Source organism: Pyxicephalus adspersus, unplaced genomic scaffold (genome assembly GCF_032062135.1).
Source record: "Pyxicephalus adspersus unplaced genomic scaffold, UCB_Pads_2.0 Sca117, whole genome shotgun sequence".
Lineage (NCBI taxonomy): Eukaryota > Metazoa > Chordata > Amphibia > Anura > Pyxicephalidae > Pyxicephalus > Pyxicephalus adspersus.
In genome coordinates this window covers 1-27,000 of record NW_027317124.1, presented here as the reverse complement: position 1 = coordinate 27,000, position 27,000 = coordinate 1, and the positions used below count along the sequence as shown (strand labels likewise).

General features: G+C 37.7%; 2 protein-coding genes across 2 annotated transcripts; both read left to right on the top strand.

Annotated features, from left to right (window-relative positions):
- Nucleotides 1-1,272: 1,272 nt before the first annotated feature.
- Nucleotides 1,273-10,029, top strand: LOC140344877 (WD repeat-containing protein 48-like; the record flags this gene model as incomplete). The annotated part of the gene is made up of 8 exons (XM_072432071.1): nt 1,273-1,413; nt 2,540-2,618; nt 3,634-3,716; nt 5,816-5,945; nt 8,644-8,732; nt 9,319-9,420; nt 9,549-9,612; nt 9,929-10,029. Coding segments are annotated over 8 exons (789 nt in total), but the record flags the coding sequence as incomplete, so codon positions are not given.
- An 8,481-nt stretch (nt 10,030-18,510) lies between these two features.
- Nucleotides 18,511-26,992, top strand: LOC140344876 (WD repeat-containing protein 48; the record flags this gene model as incomplete). Its single annotated transcript, XM_072432070.1, has 7 exons — nt 18,511-18,645; nt 19,772-19,850; nt 20,866-20,948; nt 23,048-23,177; nt 25,870-25,958; nt 26,544-26,645; nt 26,774-26,992. Coding segments are annotated over exons 2-7 (681 nt in total), but the record flags the coding sequence as incomplete, so codon positions are not given.
- Nucleotides 26,993-27,000: the final 8 nt, after the last annotated feature.

Sequence of the window (27,000 nt, the reverse complement as noted above, 5' to 3'; positions counted from 1 at the left end):
ACTGTACTGATGTCACACTGATACTAACTGATAACTGAATTTTTAAACCTTTTAAGGATCCCATAACTTTTATTTTTTTAAATGGTTTTTACTTTCTTGTGATAAAGAGTTGCGCGAGATAACAAATAAGCTTCATCAGCACACTGTGTACCCACGTTAGGTTTATGGCGCTAGAAACAATCTTTATGAACATTTCCATTGACAGTAATACAAACGAGTGCTGTACACACAACTCTGTTCTGTTCTATGGAGAGGGAAGGATGAGTAGGAGCTACCCCGTTGCGTCGTTCTCTATAGAAAACAACAGCGGTCGTCCTCATTAATCCATAGCAGATCACTAAAAGATGTGGGGGGACCACTGTACTCACTCATCGTTCTTCCCAGGCAACAATTATCTAGCGTGCGTAGACTCATATTTCATATTGCTTGGACTTTAATCAGAAGTCCATCACAAATGACTGATCCATGTGAGTATCCAGTCATCAATGTTGGTGTTAGGTCAGATTCCATTTCTTCAATATACAGATGTGGACACCTAGGGTCATGATTAAATTCCAAAGGTTGGATCACTGCCTGTTGGGTAGAAGGTAGGTGTTACACTGTTAGCTTCCTATAGATCTAAATATCTAAACATCTAATTCCAAATGTCCCTAATTTACAGTCCCACCAAAAATATATCAGATTATCAGATTTCATAGGTCCCTAATTTATGTGCAGTCTGACCATAAATGTAGTTGTGAATCTACTTCTTTTATACAGCACCAAAAATAACCTCCAAGTTGAGATAAGATGCGGCTTTTCATATCATATATCACTTTGTCAAAACTTTAAAACAATGGAATATATGGTTTGCAGTATTCTCCACAGATTTTTTTTCTAAGGTGGGTTGCAGCCCCTTTATTGTGACCCAATTTATCAGTAACCACCCAAAAACAGCTGGGTGGTTATTGAAGTGTCAGGTGGTGCACCCAGCTAAAAGGGGCTAGGGAGAACACTGGGTTTGGATAAGTAATAAAGATAAGATCTCCCAAAGTCATAACCCAACTATTTCCATTTTTTTCCTTTTCTCAGGAACTGCAGTATAAATGTTTAGGTATGAGTAAAAATTTGAGTATTGGTTATAGTAAGATGGACAGAAATTTTAAAATGTATGACATTATAGTTTTAATTTTTTTTGGCTGCTATAAGACATGTAAACCTCTTGTTATTTACTGTAGGAATACATCATTCTCGTTATATATTACTTATGTATTATTGTGTTTTATTCTGAAGGTTTCATATGTCATTAGAGATGAAGTGGAGAAGTACAACCGCAATGGAGTCAATGCTTTGCAGCTTGATCCTGCACTGAATAGGCTTTTTACAGCTGGACGAGACTCAATCATCAGAATATGGAGTGTGAATCAGCACAAAGTAAGCATATTCCCCAATTTCTTACTCCTATACAATGTGCAGTTCTCAAGGAAGAAGAACAATTTCCATTAAGTCTTTTGATGAGGAACTTAGGACTTTGCAATGTGATTAGTGTGTAAGGTTAGACTCACATCTGTGTGCTGCATTGGTTTACTGTGCTGTCAATAATACTGAATGGGCAACCAAATGCACCTTGAATGTATTGTACCACAATGCACATTGCAGCATATACTGTGCATTGCAGTGGGGATGGGAAAAAAAAATGAATAGGTTACTCTAACTTGCTGCATGAAAATGTACAACACATATCTGTTGGACCGCAAAAATGTGAACCAGGTCTCAATGTGTGTGAGATTGTCTAAATATAGGCAGACCAAATATGTTTATGTATATTTACAGAACGGCCCTGTATGTACAGCAATCGTTCAGTCTTTTGTCATTGGAAAGGATCTTGAAAGATCCTTTCCAGCAACAATTATTGAACGTATGTACACAGCATTAGATAACATAGAAACTTTTTGTTCCTGGCCCTAATTACAATAGACCTTTTTCAGTAATAATTGGTGGTCAAAGACCATGTGATCTTGGATAGGCCACGGCAGTTTTATGGTGTGAAAAGTTAGCAGAGTCTTTTGCTTAAGTTATTAAAGATGCAAACTTTCAGGACCGTACTTATGTTTTATAATGTTATATATAATATATTATGTTATAAAGCTCTGGCATTCTACAGTTCTTGCACATGAGAATTGTAAAATACCTGAATAAGAGATATAGGAAGAGTCTGAAAAGCTTGTTATATATTCCAGTAAAGTATTTTACTTAATGCAGAATTAAACTGCTGCACTATTTTCTCTGGTTTGGGTCCCTGGGAGCTTTTTATCATAAGTGTGCACCTCTTTATCTAAAACCAAACCTATATTTAAATATATTTTAACTAAAAAGCACTGCATTCCCCTGATCTACTTTAGTTCACAGATATTTCTTATCTTTGTTGCCAAGGTTTGCTTCTAAATATCCATATCACATGGTTGGATTTTCACCTTTCTTATGGCAAATCATTTTGCTTTGTTTTAGTAAGTTATGTTTTAGGTTGCCCTCTTATCTTGGTATTTTACTTTTATTTTAGCAAGACCCTTACATAGCATCTATGGAACATCACACAGACTGGGTGAATGACATTGTGCTATGCTGTAATGGCAAAACATGTAAGTATATCATTGTCACTTTTATATTTATCATTTATGTGATTTGTAAAATAACAGCTGGGGTGGAGTAAACCTCTTGAAAGTGTTAGGTATGGTTATTGTATTATATGTTTTATGTCTGCTGGAACTGCATTAATACTGCTTGATTTTTTTTAAGATGTCAAATTTTTACCTTACATAAAATAGTAGTGTTAGGGGAGCATCGGGCTGACAACTCCATGCTGTTTATTCTGTGTGGAGGGGTCATTTGCAGCAGCCAGGAGAAAGATAGCAGGCAGTAGCCCCTGCTTCCCTTTAACCGTACAGCCTGATGGATTTATGGCATCCCCAGCATCCATTGTTAGGCTGTGCACAGCTGAAGGGATTCTGGAGGCTGATCAGCTCCGGACTCAGTCCCGCGCTTCTTTTGGCTGCTGGGACTTTATAGCCTCTCTACTCCAAGTCACCAGTGCCTGTTATAGCATTAGCTGGGCTTATCTGTGCTGGAGAGATTCTGAGTGGTTCTCTGTTACTGACCCCCACCTGTTCCTGACAATCCACTTAAACTCAGCCTGGACCGACCTTTGCTTGTGACCCCCACCCTGCTTGTGCCTTTTCCTTTGTACCTCGTTTGGTGGCCTGATCGTCTGTGTTTGACTTCGGCTTGTTTCTGGATTCCCTGGTAATTCTGTACTGTGTATTGTTGGGCTCCTGGTCAGCTGGCGGCCTATCCTGACACTATCTCTTGTCCTGGGGTCAACCGAGTGCTGGGAGACGCAACCAGTCTCCTGAGGCTAAGCAGGCGCTGCTATATAGGTGATGACTGCGGTGTTAGATTGGGGGACTGCTGTCTTCAGAATACTGGTACTGACCAGGGCCTTACAGGTAGACAGTCCTTTTATGTAAAGGAAAAATGATCCTCCGTTAAAAAGAGAAAAAAAGATAAAGCCCTCACAATATATCGTATATCATATTTTTTTATATTTGTAAGATATTCTTGAAAACACACTCACTAATGGAGCTGATTTCTTTGCAGTGATATCAGCGTCATCGGATACTACAGTCAAAGTATGGAATGCACACAAGGGATTCTGCATGTCAACATTGAGAACACACAAGGTGAGAATTCTTATTTCAGTAATAGTATAATTCTAAACTATAGAAGAAGAAAGGGAAAAGAAACAAAAAAGGCTTTTTTGGTAGTATAAAATATAAAAAAATACTTTTACTGAGCATACGATAACTTTTTAACTAAACAAAATTCATCTATACTATTATAGAGTTTACCATTCACATAACATTCCTCAGGGAATTCCAAGACCCAGCTTGTTAGACACAATTACATTTACAGTAAATACAGATGGTATCCAAAAATTTAGTTTAGTCAAAAACATAATTATCTGATTAAAGAAGGTGGTATCTGTAAGTGAAACTTAGTTATAGGGTGATTAGAAGAATAGCCTGTGTTAAGGTAGGTAAGAATTTATTAGGTTTAATAATTGGACATGTCATAGGTGGTATAATAAAGTTCAATTAATCAAGCAAAGTAAGTGTATACTTACTACAGTAAAGGGGATTCACGGGTATATTCAGTGAATTAAAAAGGATTTTAATTCAATTTAAGGTTTTTTGAGGTGTTGGGAATTGTTCTGAGGTGTTGTTCTGAGGGAACAAGAAAACAGGAGGACGTTTATATAATGTCTATTTTTATTGGTAAAAGAAAGCATTGGTATTTTTCATTGTACTTACTGGATTACTCAATAATTGTGTTCAACAAGCTGGGTCTTGGAATCCCCTGAGGAATCCATAAGTTGAAATGCGTCGGGAAAAGGAGACACCAATTATTCTAAACCAATCGTGTGTTATGTAAATGTTAAACCCCATAATGCTATAGATGAATTGTGTTTAGTTAAAAAGTTTTCGTATGCTCAGTAAAAGTATTTTTTTGTTTTTGTTTTATGCTGCCAAAAAAGCCTTTCTTTGTCTCTTTTCCCTTTCTTCTTCTATTTACCCATAGGCTTGCCAGCACTATTAATATAGATATATTTTTACTTCCTTAGTAAGACACTTCTCCTTTCATCCTATATTCTAAACTAACTGAGATTTTTATGTACATTTCTGTAAAACTTAAACAATTTTTATAGTTCTGTAATTTCAAATTTGAGTTAGAGAAAATATCACCCACCATGGTAATGATTGTCATTTTTTACATGACATGACATGGCCAAATGACAGAGCCTGTGTTAGACTTTAGATCAGTCCCTGTACCTGGATCCTAGTTTGTTCATGGGGCTTCGACTTTGTCTAAGTCAGTCTTAGTCTGAGAGTCCTATCCCCTCCTAGTCTGAGCTTTTTCATCTATCATTCAAGTGTCAAATGCCATACCAGGTTCTGTCTTTTAACAGTTTATTGGCATGAGTGGCATTATTTTTAACTTGTAAAAGATAGTAACACCAGGAATAGGATCCATACAGCTCCACAAGGGCAGTTGATTTGAAGACGAACAAAAGGAACTTTCAGTTCTCTTACTTCAGTACTGTTGTTATACTAGAAATGTTTACCATATAATGGAGGTCATTTTAATTGGGTTTTGCAAAAAACTAAAGTTCCACTTTAAAAAACTTGGCATCGGGCTGGGTTTTATTGCAGAAAGGGACAGGTGATGTCCGTTCTGCACTGAGCATTCTTACCTGCCTGATCATTCCTACCTTCCTGACCCTCTACTAAGTCCAACAATTACCTATTGATGCTGCCAGCAGAATCCACCTTATGCGGCTCCCTGTGATGTTGGGGCTGCAGTGCTGCACTTCTGAATTCAGAGCAGAGTTGTCCCTCTTGTAGGTTTGCCTGCTTGTTCTCAATGGAATGAAACATTGTTGCAAGGGATGTGGCTATGAGTATTGTCACTTCTGATTTACCAGCCTGTGCCTTTCTTAGTCCGCACCTGGCCACACTCCCTGCCACTGCTTTTTGGATTGGTAGAACTATCTCTGTTGCTGATACCCTCCCGCTCCAATCTGCAGTGTCTGGGAAGGGAAACGTGAGAGACACAAAAGATTGTCTCAGACAGGGAAGGTAAAGAACATGTTTTGTTTATTTTAGGAGGATTGTATATCATATAGTAACTAGATTTGGGACTTGCTTAGGCTTGCTAAAAGTCTTTTCCCTTTGTTTTCCTGGCTGAACTGTAGAATACTTTTATATTTTCTCTTCCTTAGGATTATGTAAAAGCCTTGGCTTATGCAAAAGACAAAGAATTAGTGGCGTCTGCAGGACTGGACAGACAGATATTCCTCTGGGATGTAAATACTCTTACTGCACTGACTGCATCCAACAATACTGTCACTAGTGAGTACTTCTTGTGTTGCTGATGATTATGCTGATGCTGTTACAGTTTCTGATGATTTTTAGACAGCAAGATTACAGACCAGTTAGGGTTGGTCACAAAAGTTCTGTCTTTGGTTTATTTATTAATCCAGACCACATTATGTGGTTCATTATTTAGCTTCGTCTAATCACATTCCTTTTTTATGAGTCGTTTCAGGGTTCAACTCTTCTCTGCTGTCTCTGAATAAATAATTTTTTCTGGGCTGGGAATGTACTGTAACAAAGTCCACATTTGCCATAATTTATAGCCTTGTTTAGGCTAAGGTTGACTTTTGTGGCTACTTTTAATATTCTTCAGCTGCTATAAAGTACTACACAGCCTTTATCAACCTTTTTAATATGAGGGAACACTTCAAATAACTTTTAGATTTTCAGGAAGCCCCTGCTGTAATTGCTCTTACATTGCTGGCCAGTGGGAAGAATGTCACCCTTACAGATAGCCCAAAAAGATTATTGATATCACTTAAACTGATCAGAGAAACACACATTGCTCATTGCACAAGGAACCCCTAGCATCCTCTGGTGGAACCCTGGTTGAAAAACACTGATTTGGACCCTATGCTGAGGATAGTTGCTGGGTCTGTAAGCGGCCACAGACCATCCCATACTTTTATTTTACTCCGATAGTCTTGGCCATTGTAAAGCCAAGCCAGGGAAAGTTAACTTTAGACACATTCTGATTGTAACATCCATTTTTCATTTAACATCAGTTATGTAGTTCAAGGGTTTACCTGATTGGCTTTAAATTGAACTAATTCAGCTTTTCATGGTAGTTGGTAATATAAGGAGATATCTAAACCATCCACTGTATCCAGTCATTGTCCTACATAGTTGTTGGTAGATCTAAATGAGATTATGCAATCAGATTGTAAGAGATTAGTCTGTAGAAGTAGGTTGGATGATTTAGCCTACCAGCATTTAAACACAACTACTGAGTGGACACATGGTAAACCTGTTTCAGAGAATTCTACTTTCACCTTGTCACGTTAGAGAACTTGTTGTAGTTAATAAAAAACCAAGTAAATAAGTAACTGAATTTTTTCCGCAGCTGATTTCATACCATTTTACTACTATTTAAAAACATGCAGAACAACTTGGTTTGCTATAGAAGTGAATATCTGGTTTAATTAAATGGTTCAAGCAGTTTACATTGGTTTGTTATTAATTTGCCTGCAGCAGCATGCCAGTGACTGGTCACATTCTGCCACCTCTATATGTTCACATGACTGATTCCGCAGTAATAAAACTCTGGGATATAAAAAATAAAATAGAGGCATGGACCTGATTTGTTAAAGCTCCCCAAGGCTGGAGAGGATACACTTTATCAGTGAAGCTGGGTAATCCAGGAAATCTTAAATGTATTTTTTAGTCATTTGCTATGTGTTGGCAAATGTTTTTAATCCTGGACCAGATCCATTCCAGGTTTGCTGGATCACCCAGCTTCACTGATAAAAGTGTATCCTCTCCAGCTTTGGGGAGCTTTAATAAATTAAACACATTGGCTTTTAGCGGGGTTTGTTCTATAGATTTTATCTGAACAAGTAATAATTGGAGAAAATGAAATAAACTGTTTCTTGATGCCTAATTCAGACGAAAGGTTCCTCTTTGATGTTCAGTGCTTGTAGGCAATTTCCAAGGCAGATCTGGTACTCATCTTTAATAACTCACTTATCTGTTCTCAGACATTCTAGTGAACTGGGGAAGAGAAAAATATGTAGGTCTCCATTGCTGACCCTCAATACTAGTTTCATGGCTTAAAGATTATCTAAAATGATGACTGAAAGATATGCAGAGTAGGAAATCTTTACTTTTATTGATCTGTATGCTTGTTCCAGGTCAGTGTCTCTAAGTTTTAAAAGTTTAGACAGCCAATGCAACTAGCATTTTCTGAAGAAGGTCAGTAGTGACTCCTCTCATATTTGTCTTGACCTTTTTTAAGGGACCATTACATTTAGTCTGCAACCAGCAGTATATTAGCAACCAGTAAGTATATGTGACTAAACATTCAGTGATACCATTCAAAATATTAATTCGTTTTTTTTTTTTTTATTTTGCATTCATTTAATTTAAAGTGACACTGTCATTTACATAAATACATCCAAATGGAGCTTCCTGGCAGGAGATGTATTATACTCTACTCTATAAAAGCCACCCACCACTCCTTTTATTCCAGTGCAGGAGCCTCTGTCCGACTGTTTAGTATTCAGGATTGTCGGATACCTGTGGATTCCCTGGCCACTTTTTGCCTCCTTCAGCCTATATGTTTCTGATTTGTCTTGTATTGACAAAGTGGATGGAAATGAAGTGCCTGATATATGGAATACTCGAGCCATTTTTTTTTGGTTTGAATACAAATGTAGAGAATGACATAAATAAAAGGCCTCTGAACATTTAAAAAATGGAATTTAAATATTAAAAACTGTTAATAAACCATGGTTATCAGAATACAGTATGTTTTTAAACCAATGGCATTTTAGTGTCATCTGTAGCAAAGTCTTAGTAGGTTAGATACAACAGATTTTTAGAAACACCGGCTATCTCTTTTTTTGGATTTGTCTCACACTGATATAGCAGTACGTACTATGATTTAATACCAAACAGTACTGGAAAGTTTTCTATAACTAGCTTATATCATTACATATAATTTTGTGTTCTTTAGCTTCTTCCTTGAGTGGAAACAAAGACTCTATATACAGTCTGGCCATGAATCAGATGGGTACAGTCATAGTATCTGGCTCCACAGAGAAGGTAAAGTTGTAATTCTCAATAGTTTTCCAAATGTTTTCTAGATTGTAAGCTCCTTGTAGCAGGGTCCTCTCCTCCTCCTTTGTCACTGTCTGTATTTGTCTGTCGTTTGCAACCTCTATTTAATTTACAGCCCTGCATACTATTTTGGCGTTATTTAAATCCTGTTTATTATTAATATATTAATAATAAAAGGTTTTCTTTAATTTCTAAAACTGAAGCTCAGTAATGCAAGATATATACAGTTTATTTATTTGGAGCTTCCCCACTTTTTCTATTTTATCAAATAACAGTTCTGTTTCTGATGATTAATACAACTTTGAAAGATTTGCCTATTAAAAACCCAGCCATCATAGAATTGTTATTGCATTCATCATAATAGTTATGGATGATTTATTTCTCATATTTGTAAAAACAATACAAAAAAAGGCATTGCCTGTCTTGTGCTCATTTTGCTAGTTCCAAACAGATCAGAGTAGTTGCCATTGTTGGTTTTTCAGCATTTTTACCAAAGGAATGAGATGAGATTTCCCTAACAGAACAACAAAAATAAATATGATGACTGAGCCTTTTATTTTGTTTATCAAAGGTGCTAAGAGTTTGGGACCCCAGGACCTGTGCCAAGCTGATGAAACTGAAAGGGCACACGGACAACGTGAAAGCTTTACTACTAAACAGAGATGGTACACAGGTATGAATTTTTATTTACCTGTGACTGTATGTCTGAATATTTTTAGGTTGAGTTTCCTGGCATGTATAAAATATATTGTTTTCAGAATGCATTTAATACTTTCTTATTAAATTGGTCTCCCATTTTAGTGTCTTTCAGGCAGCTCAGATGGGGGGTTGGAAAACTTTTTGGACTACTCGGCCATTTCAGGAGGTCAAGAAGGCATACTAGGCCAGAAGAAACAAGGTGTCCAAGCAAAGGTTTTTTCCAACCGTGACTGCGAACAAGCAGGCTCAGTCATCTGCAGATCCGCGGTGTAGTCTCTGTACATGTGCGCGCGCTTGGCATTGAAATGCTCCTTGAGATTCGACCGCTTGAAAGTGCTGTTGGTGTTGTTGCACACTAAACACAGGGCTTTGTTTCCTGTGTTCGACGAAGAATAATTTGTCAGTCCATTCCGGGTTGAAGACACGTCGTTCAAGGTCAACCTTCCGGAGACTGGTAGCTGCACATTGCTTCTGCTCTTTAGGCATAGTAATTGGGGCTACTGAGCGGGAACTCGATTATATCAATGATATAGCGGGAACTCGCGATGACGCGACAATTCAGTTAGGCTGGATCCAACAATAAATAACTAGGGGGGCATAAGGCCGGACTGGAATACTGGCTAGGCCGTATCTGGCCTAAAGGCTCGAGTTTACCTACCTCTGATGTATACATTCCTAAATGTGCTTTGAGGCACTGTAGATACCTGACTATGTATAAGCTTGCAGTCCCATGCACACCACATATCAAAAATCATACATGATTCCTGAGTCATACAATCATTCATTATTCACACATTTTTTACTTGAATTCAGTGTGAAAATGTGTGGCATTTGCATCAAATGTTGGGTTAAAACAATTCTAAATAGACTCCATTGTTTTTTTGTTATATATTGCTGCTTTTATAATGCAAACTGCTCCTTTTTTTAAAAAAATATTACGGCCCATTCACACCCCTAGTTTTTTTACCCCACAGTTGGCACTCCTGAGAGCAATCTGCTGCTATGCATCCAGGAACAGCAAAGTGCAATGCGGGGCACCAGCTGTGCACGCCATTGCAGGGCAAGTTTTCAAACAATAATCAACCTGTCACTTTTGGGAACCGCGGCACAGTCTGCTGCAGCAATGTACAAAAAATGTTTTCCAACCCCTCTAATTTAACTGAATGGTTCTGCCTGGGACCTGAATGGCTGCAGGTCAGAAGTGGCCCATAGAGTGTGAGTCCATCTACAACTGATACATTATTAGTTAAAACCTAGTGGGCTTAATCACCTCTTTATTTCCTTGAAATTTTAGGATTTGTTCCCCATCCATCAATATCAAAAAAACAGCCAGCAGAGTGATCACACGTCTTGCTCAACTATTTATTTTAGTAAATGAGAATTCTTCCTCCACTGTTGTCATATGGACTGAAAAGCTGGAATTGGAAAACGACGCTGGATGTGCACAGCGGGACCATGGAGGTAAGGATGTGACAAAAATACGGGCTTAACCATCCTAGCCATTTTTTTTTGCCCGTACGAAGGTCGGGCTTAACGGCTAGGTGGTTAATAGAGACGAGGCAAGACTGCAAAACATAGTTTGGGCAATTACTAATCACATTAACAAGCAAATAGGAGGTTTTTTGATAAGAGGAATTGTTTGCCAAAAAAAAAAAACTTTTCTCCTGCTCCTGGTGGATTTTTGTACATGCAGTGTAGAGCTTGACCTAGATGCTGGAGACATTGGCCCGATTTATTAAACCTCCCCAAGGCTAGAGAAGATACACTTTCATCAGTGAAGCTGGGTGATCCAGCAAACCTGAAATGGATCTGGTCCAGGATTCAAAACATTTGCTAGCAAATAGCAAATGACTGAAAAAATCCACTCCAGGTTTGCTGGATCACCCAGCTTTACTAATGAAAGTATATCCTCTCCAGCCTTGGAGAGCTTTAAAAAGTAAGGACCATCGTAACCTCTGTGCAGTGACTCCCCAATAGGCTGAATAAAATCCCCTGGAAGAGTTAACAAGTAGAAGGCAGCTTTGGGGGAACAAGTGATGACAAAATCCTGGACCTGTCATTATTGCAGGGTTCTAACAAAAAGGTAGGTGTGTGTCATACTTTTACTTTTCGCCATACCCAGCACGGCATAATTACTGATTATGGCAAAAAGCTCCAATAAAAGCTCCTTCCAATATTCTGAGACTCCGTTTTCAGTTACATCATGTATGTGCGGTAAATATGAAATATACACTTTTTATGTCCTTCATCTCTTCACATTTCTCTATGTAATGTTTAATCTGTACCTTGGATTCAATCCTTTTGTTATTTATTCATTTGCATGAATACATTTTTCAAGGCTTATATTGTCCTCTTCCCTCAAGAAACTTTGTATGCAAAATGCATAAAAAAGACTACTAAATGCATGAACTTATTGGACTCACTATATCTTTTTAGAGACATCTTACTAATATTTGCTGTCTGTTGACTGAATTGATACTTATGAACAACTGTGAGTACCGTTGACAAATTAATAAACATTGTCAATTTTATTCTCATATTACCTTTTGAATTTTTGCCACCAGTGAACCCCCTCCTAATAACCCATCCTGTACAGGGTTACAACCATTGTTTAATAATGCATAGACTTATAACATACTATAGACATAATACTAGCTCACCTGTAGGGAGTATGTAATGTGTAGTGGCTCTGCAGGGCATAGTGGGAACACCTGCTTACCTGACATGGGGCACATACATGGTGTTAGGGTCTCTTGACTCCTATAAGCTGATTCTTTTCTGTGGAGGGAGGGGGGTATATGTGTATATATTTCAACTGTATATGTTTCAACTGATCCTAATGGAAACCCATGAAAATATGTACCATCATGTTTTCATAAGTGCTTCAATGCAGTTTGTATAGGATGTCAATGAGCTCTGTTTATAAAAAAGGCAATCTGACATTCTATCAAACGTTCCCGGAACCTTCCAGATCCATGTGTTTCAACAGCAGTCATTAATTCCCACCAGGGAATGTTTGAAGGAATGTCAGATTCCCTGTTTTACAAATAGAGTCCGGTATGTGTAGAAAAGCACACTATTGTTATTGTTATTATTAATATTAATAATAGAAATAATAATAAAAAAACAGTATTTATATAGCGCCAACATATTACATTAGTCATGCATTTTTACCAATTGGAAACATGTGTTACAATGCATAATGTAAATCCATCTAAATTTTTTTTTTTATTACCATAGAAAGTTGGAAAAAAACAAAAGTAAATCTGTACAGTTCAGAGTAAGTACTATGGAGCATTTGAAGAGTTCAATATATAGATTGGCATATACCTTCAGACACTGCAATTATATTACTTTTAGCAAGCCAGGGTATGCTTAGATCTTTCATGTTGCTTTGTCATCCCTTTGCTTTCTGTCCCGTTTACCACCACAGCAATAATGTGAGCGGATCTTCATGTTTAGTCTTTTTGGAGTATATTTTAGGGACTCCTTTACCAGTCCCTAGTGGATTCTCCAAAGCAATTTATATAGCATGCACTCCAAACACAGGAAATGGATATTCAGCTTACAGCAATGGCCTCCTGCTTGCTGGGGCTCAGTATGACTGGGGAGTAATTGAAACTGGACAGAGGTTAAAGATAAAATCAGTAACGTTTACATGTATGACAAATATGTAATAATAAGGGGTATCATGGTCTATTATGGGTCTATTATCATGGGCCATCATGGTCTATTATTAAAAGACACAGTACTGATACCCTAATTTATCTAGGCTTGATATCACAATTCCATCATGATAGCCATTAAATGATTCTACCATGGTTATTGACATAATAATATGTCTTTCCAAATAACAAGAAGCATTTTACAATGGTTTTGACCCATGAAAACCAGAGCTATTGCGCACATAAATGAAGGGATATGTGAACCCAAATATGACCATCTCTAATTGTCTGCCTTTGGTCCCTTAAATATTCCATTTAAATTTTCATTATATAGCTGTCTTTTAGATGAAAAAACTTTGTGATTCTGATTGTGTGAGCTGATAACGTCCCATGTTCTCTACCATTGGTGGACTGTTAGCATTTAGCATGGTTCCAGGTTCCCTTTGTGATCTACAGCCTCCCACAGTATGAAGAAGAAGAGAGGGTGTTCTGTGCTTGCTAGTTCTCCAATGTCCATGGCACCATGATTTACAATATTTCACATTTTGTTTCCTGACTTTTGATATGAATTAAAGTTTGCCTAAGGTCTATAGAAAATTTTAGTATATGGTCATATGATTACGACAAGTTAGGATAGGTTTAGGTCCCCCATGGCTGGCATTTTGCCACTCGTCACTCGTACCACAAGTGCTTTACATACTGCACCGTTCTGCTCTATAAGGGGGGGAGGGGGGAGAACAACTGAGCAGCACCCAGATGTGCTCTCTCCCTTTCACTTGCATTATGATCCTTATCATGTGTGGATCCGCCAGGATGGTCGTTTGGACAATGGGCGACAAGCACTAAACACACACTAGATTCTCTTCCTATATCAGCCCTGAGCCGATTATCAGACGAGTACCATTGCACATGTGTATGTAGCCTAAATCTCTCAATAGCATGGGCTCAGATAAAAAATCCCACAGTACCAAAATAAAAAAAAATTTAAAAAAATACAACATTAATCGACCTGTGATCAGTGTACTTTTTTTTAATTATACAGCAAACAATTCCCAGGCACATGGAGTCAATATGAATAACGATAGGTCAGACACTAAATATAACACAATTTAACTAAAACGTATCCTTGAAATGGACACCATAGCTCCAAAAAGGTTTTATTTAGTTAAAACAAATGCAAGGCAATACAATATACAAACTGCTCCTCTTTACCATGTTTCCTATATTGTAAAGCCAATGACATTCCTTTCCAGTATTGTATTACAGCTTCATTGGTATTCAGAAAGCAATGTTAACATGTCTTCATCTGTCTGATCACCCCAGTGAAAGGGCCATGGCAATACAAATTTCAGTGCCCAGCATGGCTTCAGAGACTAGTGCCACCATGATTAATGGCATCCTTGTTTTATTGATTTTTTTGTTTTGTTTGGGCTCCATGAACTCATAGCATTTGCCTAATCCATTAAACTGTGAATTAAATATCTTTGCAGTTACTTTTTTGGGAGCTTGGAGAAACCTTTTGTAACTAGGTCCCATGAATTTAAATGAAGGTACCACAAGTTCAGGGAAAATACATTAATTTACTTCATTTAAATTAATTCACTAATGAATTATCTAACTAATTAGTATAGGCATGGACCCTGTGCCTCAACATATAAACAGAATAATTAGAACAGTTTACAGTACACTTCAGTCAAACATTAAAGCTATTAATTTACACTTCATTAGGAGATTAGACCTACCAGCTAAATGACTGTCATTTTCCATCCTGTACTCATGGTGTTGGCTGCCCTATCGACTGAATCCCTGTGGATGCCAGTATCCTAATTTTCTGAAAGGGACTTAATTTGAATTTGTAAACCTTGTCCTTATGTGACTTTTAGAGAGGTAGGTTGCATGGCACAGGATCATGTAACATGGGGTTTCAGTTCTCCTGAGCTAATGCATGAGTTACTTATAGCAGAACAATGGGGTGGCTTTATCATCTTGCTATGCTACAATACTATATATATATATATATATATATATATATATATATATATATATATTATATATCTTTAATTTTGAACTCCAAACATTCTGGACACTTTTCACTAATTTGCAAAAAAGGGTAAGAGAATAGCAGTTCCCATATGTCGCACTCCAGCGACCCTTTCATGTAAAGAGAAAATTCTGAGTTTAAGTACACTTTACATAGGGACAGATGTGGGTGTTTCTTGTTTAGATCTGGTATTGCAGTGTCTGAGAACCCAAAGGCGGCACAGAAGCTTCATTGCTATCATTGGGATCTCCCCTGCGACACTTTCTGCATGGAGTTTGTATGATCCCCTTTTTGCATGGCTTTTCTTCCACCTGTAACAATAATATTCATCTGTAATTGGCCTCTAAAATCGATCCAAGGCTGTGTAGATTGCAAGCTCCTCTGATGTGACTCTGCTCCATGGAATATGTTGGAGCTATAAAAGTACACAATGATCACAATAATAGTAATACTCATATAGAGTAGGAGAGCTCTATCCTGCAGGTTGTAGGACGGCTCGTGTTTGTATATTAGTGTAATTATTTAGCTCTGTAGACTTGACATTCCCTGGCTTTGTTCCAACTGACCTTGTGATGTTCCCAGTGGCATTTTAGTTTTTACTGTGTATTAAAAATCCATGTCTGGCGTCAGTGTTAGATGGTGGCTGGCAGCCCCTGTGTATTGTGATGAGACTCTTCAGTAACCACCCAAAAACAGCCGGGTGGTTAGTGATAAGTGGCGGGTGGTGCGCCCAGCTAAAAGGGTCTGGGGAGATCACTGTCTGGGAGTGAACTGTCCTAGGATGGTTGTTTGACAGTGTGGGGATTGTAGCGTATATGTGCCACTGGCAGAGAACACGTTTTTGTAATTTGAAGGGTAACTCTCTTTTTATATACATGTATAATAATAAGAAACTTTGCATGTACATACGCTTTTAGCTTTGCCTTGTCCAGGACTGGTTTTAGGATAGGACAAACTGGTCAACAGTTCAACCCAGAAATTATTTTAGGCTGGGTGGGAAGAAATTGTAGGTGGGTGTCAGCTCCTGTATTATGACCCAACTCTTCAGTAATCACCCAAAAATAGCCAGCTGGTTGCTGAAAAGTGCCGGGTGGTGCGCCCACCTAAAAGGGGCCAGGTGATCACTGATCAATGAGAGAACAGGAGGTGCAGGAAGATGGAATGCTGTGCATTTGGAGGGCCCGTTTTGTTCAAAGTTCTCCCTATCCTTGTTCTTCCTTGTGTCCTGGAAGATTTCAATCATACTGCTTGTACAGAACAGGATTTATATCAGCCATTAATGACAATAGACTGGACATTAAGCACTCCTAGCATTCTGCTATCCACAGCCTGGTTGGCTGGAGTCACTTGGGATATAAGGGTCTTCCCAACTTGTCAAAAACTGACTTAAAACTGAACTCCAGGCACAGAATCTTAAGTTTATTCTTTCATAGCCACAAAGGATAAAATTCCAGTTTTGTCACCCAATGACCTTTCCAAACTGAGATTTTACCCTGTAAAATTATTGGTGATATCACCATTATGCAGCACATAGCTTGCACAGGAGAATGGGGTCCAGTAGGTTAAGATTCTTACAGAAAGTTACATGTAGGCGCATATAAGACCAGTCACCCTGCCCAGTGATGGGGAGCAGCAGTGTTTGGTCTTTATTATATCACAGGCTCTAGAAAGTAAATTCCAATGACCTTGTAAAGATCTGTGTGTGCTGTGGTCATACAGATTTCAGGTTATAATAAACACCTTTTGACTTGTCTTAGATAGTCTTTGTGATTTGTTTTATGTAGCTCTTGGAACTGTTGCTTATATACTTTAAATCCAACTCCTCAGCTTGAATGATTATAGCGATTCTGGAGGTCCAGGCCTTGCAGAGTAATATCGGAGGATATGAACCCAGCTCCAGGCAGTAAGAGATTTGGTTTTCTTGCCTCTGCAGTCTGTACATCAGGTGCTGAGACAGGAGATAGCATGTTGTGTATTTACCCATCACATTTCATTGGTGATCCATAATATGTGTGTTAGAATTAAATACATGAAAATCCTGGTAATGCTGCATGGACATGTACGTAGCAGCATTGTTAATACTGTACTGATGTCACACTGATACTAACTGATAACTGAATTTTTAAACCTTTTAAGGATCCCATAACTTTTATTTTTTTAAATGGTTTTTACTTTCTTGTGATAAAGAGTTGCGCGAGATAACAAATAAGCTTCATCAGCACACTGTGTACCCACATTAGGTTTATGGCGCTAGAAACAATCTTTATGAACATTTCCATTGACAGTAATACAAACGAGTGCTGTACACACAACTCTGTTCTGTTCTATGGAGAGGGAAGGATGAGTAGGAGCTACCCCGTTGCGTCGTTCTCTATAGAAAACAACAGCGGTCGTCCTCATTAATCCATAGCAGATCACTAAAAGATGTGGGGGGACCACTGTACTCACTCATCGTTCTTCCCAGGCAACAATTATCTAGCGTGCGTAGACTCATATTTCATATTGCTTGGACTTTAATCAGAAGTCCATCACAAATGACTGATCCATGTGAGTATCCAGTCATCAATGTTGGTGTTAGGTCAGATTCCATTTCTTCAATATACAGATGTGGACACCTAGGGTCATGATTAAATTCCAAAGGTTGGATCACTGCCTGTTGGGTAGAAGGTAGGTGTTACACTGTTAGCTTCCTATAGATCTAAATATCTAAACATCTAATTCCAAATGTCCCTAATTTACAGTCCCACCAAAAATATATCAGATTATCAGATTTCATAGGTCCCTAATTTATGTGCAGTCTGACCATAAATGTAGTTGTGAATCTACTTCTTTTATACAGCACCAAAAATAACCTCCAAGTTGAGATAAGATGCGGCTTTTCATATCATATATCACTTTGTCAAAACTTTAAAACAATGGAATATATGGTTTGCAGTATTCTCCACAGATTTTTTTTCTAAGGTGGGTTGCAGCCCCTTTATTGTGACCCAATTTATCAGTAACCACCCAAAAACAGCTGGGTGGTTATTGAAGTGTCAGGTGGTGCACCCAGCTAAAAGGGGCTAGGGAGAACACTGGGTTTGGATAAGTAATAAAGATAAGATCTCCCAAAGTCATAACCCAACTATTTCCATTTTTTTCCTTTTCTCAGGAACTGCAGTATAAATGTTTAGGTATGAGTAAAAATTTGAGTATTGGTTATAGTAAGATGGACAGAAATTTTAAAATGTATGACATTATAGTTTTAATTTTTTTTGGCTGCTATAAGACATGTAAACCTCTTGTTATTTACTGTAGGAATACATCATTCTCGTTATATATTACTTATGTATTATTGTGTTTTATTCTGAAGGTTTCATATGTCATTAGAGATGAAGTGGAGAAGTACAACCGCAATGGAGTCAATGCTTTGCAGCTTGATCCTGCACTGAATAGGCTTTTTACAGCTGGACGAGACTCAATCATCAGAATATGGAGTGTGAATCAGCACAAAGTAAGCATATTCCCCAATTTCTTACTCCTATACAATGTGCAGTTCTCAAGGAAGAAGAACAATTTCCATTAAGTCTTTTGATGAGGAACTTAGGACTTTGCAATGTGATTAGTGTGTAAGGTTAGACTCACATCTGTGTGCTGCATTGGTTTACTGTGCTGTCAATAATACTGAATGGGCAACCAAATGCACCTTGAATGTATTGTACCACAATGCACATTGCAGCATATACTGTGCATTGCAGTGGGGATGGGAAAAAAAAATGAATAGGTTACTCTAACTTGCTGCATGAAAATGTACAACACATATCTGTTGGACCGCAAAAATGTGAACCAGGTCTCAATGTGTGTGAGATTGTCTAAATATAGGCAGACCAAATATGTTTATGTATATTTACAGAACGGCCCTGTATGTACAGCAATCGTTCAGTCTTTTGTCATTGGAAAGGATCTTGAAAGATCCTTTCCAGCAACAATTATTGAACGTATGTACACAGCATTAGATAACATAGAAACTTTTTGTTCCTGGCCCTAATTACAATAGACCTTTTTCAGTAATAATTGGTGGTCAAAGACCATGTGATCTTGGATAGGCCACGGCAGTTTTATGGTGTGAAAAGTTAGCAGAGTCTTTTGCTTAAGTTATTAAAGATGCAAACTTTCAGGACCGTACTTATGTTTTATAATGTTATATATAATATATTATGTTATAAAGCTCTGGCATTCTACAGTTCTTGCACATGAGAATTGTAAAATACCTGAATAAGAGACATAGGAAGAGTCTGAAAAGCTTGTTATATATTCCAGTAAAGTATTTTACTTAATGCAGAATTAAACTGCTGCACTATTTTCTCTGGTTTGGGTCCCTGGGAGCTTTTTATCATAAGTGTGCACCTCTTTATCTAAAACCAAACCTATATTTAAATATATTTTAACTAAAAAGCACTGCATTCCCCTGATCTACTTTATTTCACAGATATTTCTTATCTTTGTTGCCAAGGTTTGCTTCTAAATATCCATATCACATGGTTGGATTTTCACCATTCTTATGGCAAATCATTTTGCTTTGTTTTAGTAAGTTATGTTTTAGGTTGCCCTCTTATCTTGGTATTTTACTTTTATTTTAGCAAGACCCTTACATAGCATCTATGGAACATCACACAGACTGGGTGAATGACATTGTGCTATGCTGTAATGGCAAAACATGTAAGTATATCATTGTCACTTTTATATTTATCATTTATGTGATTTGTAAAATAACAGCTGGGGTGGAGTAAACCTCTTGAAAGTGTTAGGTATGGTTATTGTATTATATGTTTTATGTCTGCTGGAACTGCATTAATACTGCTTGATTTTTTTTAAGATGTCAAATTTTTACCTTACATAAAATAGTAGTGTTAGGGGAGCATCGGGCTGACAACTCCATGCTGTTTATTCTGTGTGGAGGGGTCATTTGCAGCAGCCAGGAGAAAGATAGCAGGCAGTAGCCCCTGCTTCCCTTTAACCGTACAGCCTGATGGATTTATGGCATCCCCAGCATCCATTGTTAGGCTGTGCACAGCTGAAGGGATTCTGGAGGCTGATCAGCTCCGGACTCAGTCCCGCGCTTCTTTTGGCTGCTGGGACTTTATAGCCTCTCTACTCCTAGTCACCAGTGCCTGTTATAGCATTAGCTGGGCTTATCTGTGCTGGAGAGATTCTGAGTGGTTCTCTGTTACTGACCCCCACCTGTTCCTGACAATCCACTTAAACTCAGCCTGGACCGACCTTTGCTTGTGACCCCCACCCTGCTTGTGCCTTTTCCTTTGTACCTCGTTTGGTGGCCTGATCGTCTGTGTTTGACTTCGGCTTGTTTCTGGATTCCCTGGTAATTCTGTACTGTGTATTGTTGGGCTCCTGGTCAGCTGGCGGCCTATCCTGACACTATCTCTTGTCCTGGGGTCAACCGAGTGCTGGGAGACGCAACCAGTCTCCTGAGGCTAAGCAGGCGCTGCTATATAGGTGATGACTGCGGTGTTAGATTGGGGGACTGCTGTCTTCAGAATACTGGTACTGACCAGGGCCTTACAGGTAGACAGTCCTTTTATGTAAAGGAAAAATGATCCTCCGTTAAAAAGAGAAAAAAAGATAAAGCCCTCACAATATATCGTATATCATATTTTTTTATATTTGTAAGATATTCTTGAAAACACACTCACTAATGGAGCTGATTTCTTTGCAGTGATATCAGCGTCATCGGATACTACAGTCAAAGTATGGAATGCACACAAGGGATTCTGCATGTCAACATTGAGAACACACAAGGTGAGAATTCTTATTTCAGTAATAGTATAATTCTAAACTATAGAAGAAGAAAGGGAAAAGAAACAAAAAAGGCTTTTTTGGCAGTATAAAATATAAAAAAATACTTTTACTGAGCATACGATAACTTTTTAACTAAACAAAATTCATCTATACTATTATAGAGTTTACCATTCACATAACATTCCTCAGGGAATTCCAAGACCCAGCTTGTTAGACACAATTACATTTACAGTAAATACAGATGGTATCCAAAAATGTAGTTTAGTCAAAAACATAATTATCTGATTAAAGAAGGTGGTATCTGTAAGTGAAACTTAGTTATAGGGTGATTAGAAGAATAGCCTGTGTTAAGGTAGGTAAGAATTTATTAGGTTTAATAATTGGACATGTCATAGGTGGTATAATAAAGTTCAATTAATCAAGCAAAGTAAGTGTATACTTACTACAGTAAAGGGGATTCACGGGTATATTCAGTGAATTAAAAAGGATTTTAATTCAATTTAAGGTTTTTTGAGGTGTTGGGAATTGTTCTGAGGTGTTGTTCTGAGGGAACAAGAAAACAGGAGGACGTTTATATAATGTCTATTTTTATTGGTAAAAGAAAGCATTGGTATTTTTCATTGTACTTACTGGATTACTCAATAATTGTGTTCAACAAGCTGGGTCTTGGAATCCCCTGAGGAATCCATAAATTGAAATGCGTCGGGAAAAGGAGACACCAATTATTCTAAACCAATCGTGTGTTATGTAAATGTTAAACCCCATAATGCTATAGATGAATTGTGTTTAGTTAAAAAGTTTTCGTATGCTCAGTAAAAGTATTTTTTTGTTTTTGTTTTATGCTGCCAAAAAAGCCTTTCTTTGTCTCTTTTCCCTTTCTTCTTCTATTTACCCATAGGCTTGCCAGCACTATTAATATAGATATATTTTTACTTCCTTAGTAAGACACTTCTCCTTTCATCCTATATTCTAAACTAACTGAGATTTTTATGTACATTTCTGTAAAACTTAAACAATTTTTATAGTTCTGTAATTTCAAATTTGAGTTAGAGAAAATATCACCCACCATGGTAATGATTGTCATTTTTTACATGACATGACATGGCCAAATGACAGAGCCTGTGTTAGACTTTAGATCAGTCCCTGTACCTGGATCCTAGTTTGTTCATGGGGCTTCGACTTTGTCTAAGTCAGTCTTAGTCTGAGAGTCCTATCCCCTCCTAGTCTGAGCTTTTTCATCTATCATTCAAGTGTCAAATGCCATACCAGGTTCTGTCTTTTAACAGTTTATTGGCATGAGTGGCATTATTTTTAACTTGTAAAAGATAGTAACACCAGGAATAGGATCCATACAGCTCCACAAGGGCAGTTGATTTGAAGACGAACAAAAGGAACTTTCAGTTCTCTTACTTCAGTACTGTTGTTATACTAGAAATGTTTACCATATAATGGAGGTCATTTTAATTGGGTTTTGCAAAAAACTAAAGTTCCACTTTAAAAAACTTGGCATCGGGCTGGGTTTTATTGCAGAAAGGGACAGGTGATGTCCGTTCTGCACTGAGCATTCTTACCTGCCTGATCATTCCTACCTTCCTGACCCTCTACTAAGTCCAACAATTACCTATTGATGCTGCCAGCAGAATCCACCTTATGCGGCTCCCTGTGATGTTGGGGCTGCAGTGCTGCACTTCTGAATTCAGAGCAGAGTTGTCCCTCTTGTAGGTTTGCCTGCTTGTTCTCAATGGAATGAAACATTGTTGCAAGGGATGTGGCTATGAGTATTGTCACTTCTGATTTACCAGCCTGTGCCTTTCTTAGTCCCCACCTGGCCACACTCCCTGCCACTGCTTTTTGGATTGGTAGAACTATCTCTGTTGCTGATACCCTCCCGCTCCAATCTGCAGTGTCTGGGAAGGGAAACGTGAGAGACACAAAAGATTGTCTCAGACAGGGAAGGTAAAGAACATGTTTTGTTTATTTTAGGAGGATTGTATATCATATAGTAACTAGATTTGGGACTTGCTTAGGCTTGCTAAAAGTCTTTTCCCTTTGTTTTCCTGGCTGAACTGTAGAATACTTTTATATTTTCTCTTCCTTAGGATTATGTAAAAGCCTTGGCTTATGCAAAAGACAAAGAATTAGTGGCGTCTGCAGGACTGGACAGACAGATATTCCTCTGGGATGTAAATACTCTTACTGCACTGACTGCATCCAACAATACTGTCACTAGTGAGTACTTCTTGTGTTGCTGATGATTATGCTGATGCTGTTACAGTTTCTGATGATTTTTAGACAGCAAGATTACAGACCAGTTAGGGTTGGTCACAAAAGTTCTGTCTTTGGTTTATTTATTAATCCAGACCACATTATGTGGTTCATTATTTAGCTTCGTCTAATCACATTCCTTTTTTATGAGTCGTATCAGGGTTCAACTCTTCTCTGCTGTCTCTGAATAAATAATTTTTTCTGGGCTGGGAATGTACTGTAACAAAGTCCACATTTGCCATAATTTATAGCCTTGTTTAGGCTAAGGTTGACTTTTGTGGCTACTTTTAATATTCTTCAGCTGCTATAAAGTACTACACAGCCTTTATCAACCTTTTTAATATGAGGGAACACTTCAAATAACTTTTAGATTTTCAGGAAGCCCCTGCTGTAATTGCTCTTACATTGCTGGCCAGTGGGAAGAATGTCACCCTTACAGATAGCCCAAAAAGATTATTGATATCACTTAAACTGATCAGAGAAACACACATTGCTCATTGCACAAGGAACCCCTAGCATCCTCTGGTGGAACCCTGGTTGAAAAACACTGATTTGGACCCTATGCTGAGGATAGTTGCTGGGTCTGTAAGCGGCCACAGACCATCCCATACTTTTATTTTACTCCGATAGTCTTGGCCATTGTAAAGCCAAGCCAGGGAAAGTTAACTTTAGACACATTCTGATTGTAACATCCATTTTTCATTTAACATCAGTTATGTAGTTCAAGGGTTTACCTGATTGGCTTTAAATTGAACTAATTCAGCTTTTCATGGTAGTTGGTAATATAAGGAGATATCTAAACCATCCACTGTATCCAGTCATTGTCCTACATAGTTGTTGGTAGATCTAAATGAGATTATGCAATCAGATTGTAAGAGATTAGTCTGTAGAAGTAGGTTGGATGATTTAGCCTACCAGCATTTAAACACAACTACTGAGTGGACACATGGTAAACCTGTTTCAGAGAATTCTACTTTCACCTTGTCACGTTAGAGAACTTGTTGTAGTTAATAAAAAACCAAGTAAATAAGTAACTGAATTTTTTCCGCAGCTGATTTCATACCATTTTACTACTATTTAAAAACATGCAGAACAACTTGGTTTGCTATAGAAGTGAATATCTGGTTTAATTAAATGGTTCAAGCAGTTTACATTGGTTTGTTATTAATTTGCCTGCAGCAGCATGCCAGTGACTGGTCACATTCTGCCACCTCTATATGTTCACATGACTGATTCCGCAGTAATAAAACTCTGGGATATAAAAAATAAAATAGAGGCATGGACCTGATTTGTTAAAGCTCCCCAAGGCTGGAGAGGATACACTTTATCAGTGAAGCTGGGTAATCCAGGAAATCTTAAATGTATTTTTTAGTCATTTGCTATGTGTTGGCAAATGTTTTTAATCCTGGACCAGATCCATTCCAGGTTTGCTGGATCACCCAGCTTCACTGATAAAAGTGTATCCTCTCCAGCTTTGGGGAGCTTTAATAAATTAAACACATTGGCTTTTAGCGGGGTTTGTTCTATAGATTTTATCTGAACAAGTAATAATTGGAGAAAATGAAATAAACTGTTTCTTGATGCCTAATTCAGACGAAAGGTTCCTCTTTGATGTTCAGTGCTTGTAGGCAATTTCCAAGGCAGATCTGGTACTCATCTTTAATAACTCACTTATCTGTTCTCAGACATGCTAGTGAACTGGGGAAGAGAAAAATATGTAGGTCTCCATTGCTGACCCACAATACTAGTTTCATGGCTTAAAGATTATCTAAAATGATGACTGAAAGATATGCAGAGTAGGAAATCTTTACTTTTATTGATCTGTATGCTTGTTCCAGGTCAGTGTCTCTAAGTTTTAAAAGTTTAGACAGCCAATGCAACTAGCATTTTCTGAAGAAGGTCAGTAGTGACTCCTCTCATATTTGTCTTGACCTTTTTTAAGGGACCATTACATTTAGTCTGCAACCAGCAGTATATTAGCAACCAGTAAGTATATGTGACTAAACATTCAGTGATACCATTCAAAATATTAATTCGTTTTTTTTTTATTTTGCATTCATTTAATTTAAAGTGACACTGTCATTTACATAAATACATCCAAATGGAGCTTCCTGGCAGGAGATGTATTATACTCTACTCTATAAAAGCCACCCACCACTCCTTTTATTCCAGTGCAGGAGCCTCTGTCCGACTGTTTAGTATTCAGGATTGTCGGATACCTGTGGATTCCCTGGCCACTTTTTGCCTCCTTCAGCCTATATGTTTCTGATTTGTCTTGTATTGACAAAGTGGATGGAAATGAAGTGCCTGATATATGGAATACTCGAGCCATTTTTTTTGGTTTGAATACAAATGTAGAGAATGACATAAATAAAAGGCCTCTGAACATTTAAAAAATGGAATTTAAATATTAAAAACTGTTAATAAACCATGGTTATCAGAATACAGTATGTTTTTAAACCAATGGCATTTTAGTGTCATCTGTAGCAAAGTCTTAGTAGGTTAGATACAACAGATTTTTAGAAACACCGGCTATCTCTTTTTTTGGATTTGTCTCACACTGATATAGCAGTACGTACTATGATTTAATAACAACAGTACTGGAAAGTTTTCTATAACTAGCTTATATCATTACATATAATTTTGTGTTCTTTAGCTTCTTCCTTGAGTGGAAACAAAGACTCTATATACAGTCTGGCCATGAATCAGATGGGTACAGTCATAGTATCTGGCTCCACAGAGAAGGTAAAGTTGTAATTCTCAATAGTTTTCCAAATGTTTTCTAGATTGTAAGCTCCTTGTAGCAGGGTCCTCTCCTCCTCCTTTGTCACTGTCTGTATTTGTCTGTCGTTTGCAACCTCTATTTAATTTACAGCCCTGCATACTATTTTGGCGTTATTTAAATCCTGTTTATTATTAATATATTAATAATAAAAGGTTTTCTTTAATTTCTAAAACTGAAGCTCAGTAATGCAAGATATATACAGTTTATTTATTTGGAGCTTCCCCACTTTTTCTATTTTATCAAATAACAGTTCTGTTTCTGATGATTAATACAACTTTGAAAGATTTGCCTATTAAAAACCCAGCCATCATAGAATTGTTATTGCATTCATCATAATAGTTATGGATGATTTATTTCTCATATTTGTAAAAACAATACAAAAAAGGCATTGCCTGTCTTGTGATCATTTTGCTAGTTCCAAACAGATCAGAGTAGTTGCCATTGTTGGTTTTTCAGCATTTTTACCAAAGGAATGAGATGAGATTTCCCTAACAGATCAACAAAAATAAATATGATGACTGAGCCTTTTATTTTGTTTATCAAAGGTGCTAAGAGTTTGGGACCCCAGGACCTGTGCCAAGCTGATGAAACTGAAAGGGCACACGGACAACGTGAAAGCTTTACTACTAAACAGAGATGGTACACAGGTATGAAGTTTTATTTACCTGTGACTGTATGTCTGAATATTTTTAGGTTGAGTTTCCTGGCATGTATAAAATATATTGTTTTCAGAATGCATTTAATACTTTCTTATTAAATTGGTCTCCCATTTTAGTGTCTTTCAGGCAGCTCAGATGGCACAATCCGATTGTGGTCCTTAGGCCAACAGAGATGTATAGCTACATATAGGGTGCATGATGAAGGTGTCTGGGCTCTCCAGGTTAATGAAGGCTTTACTCACGTGTATTCTGGAGGAAGAGATCGCAAGATCTACTGTACAGATCTTAGAAATCCGGATCTTAGGCTGCTCATTTGTGAGGAAAAGGCTCCTGTTTTAAAAGT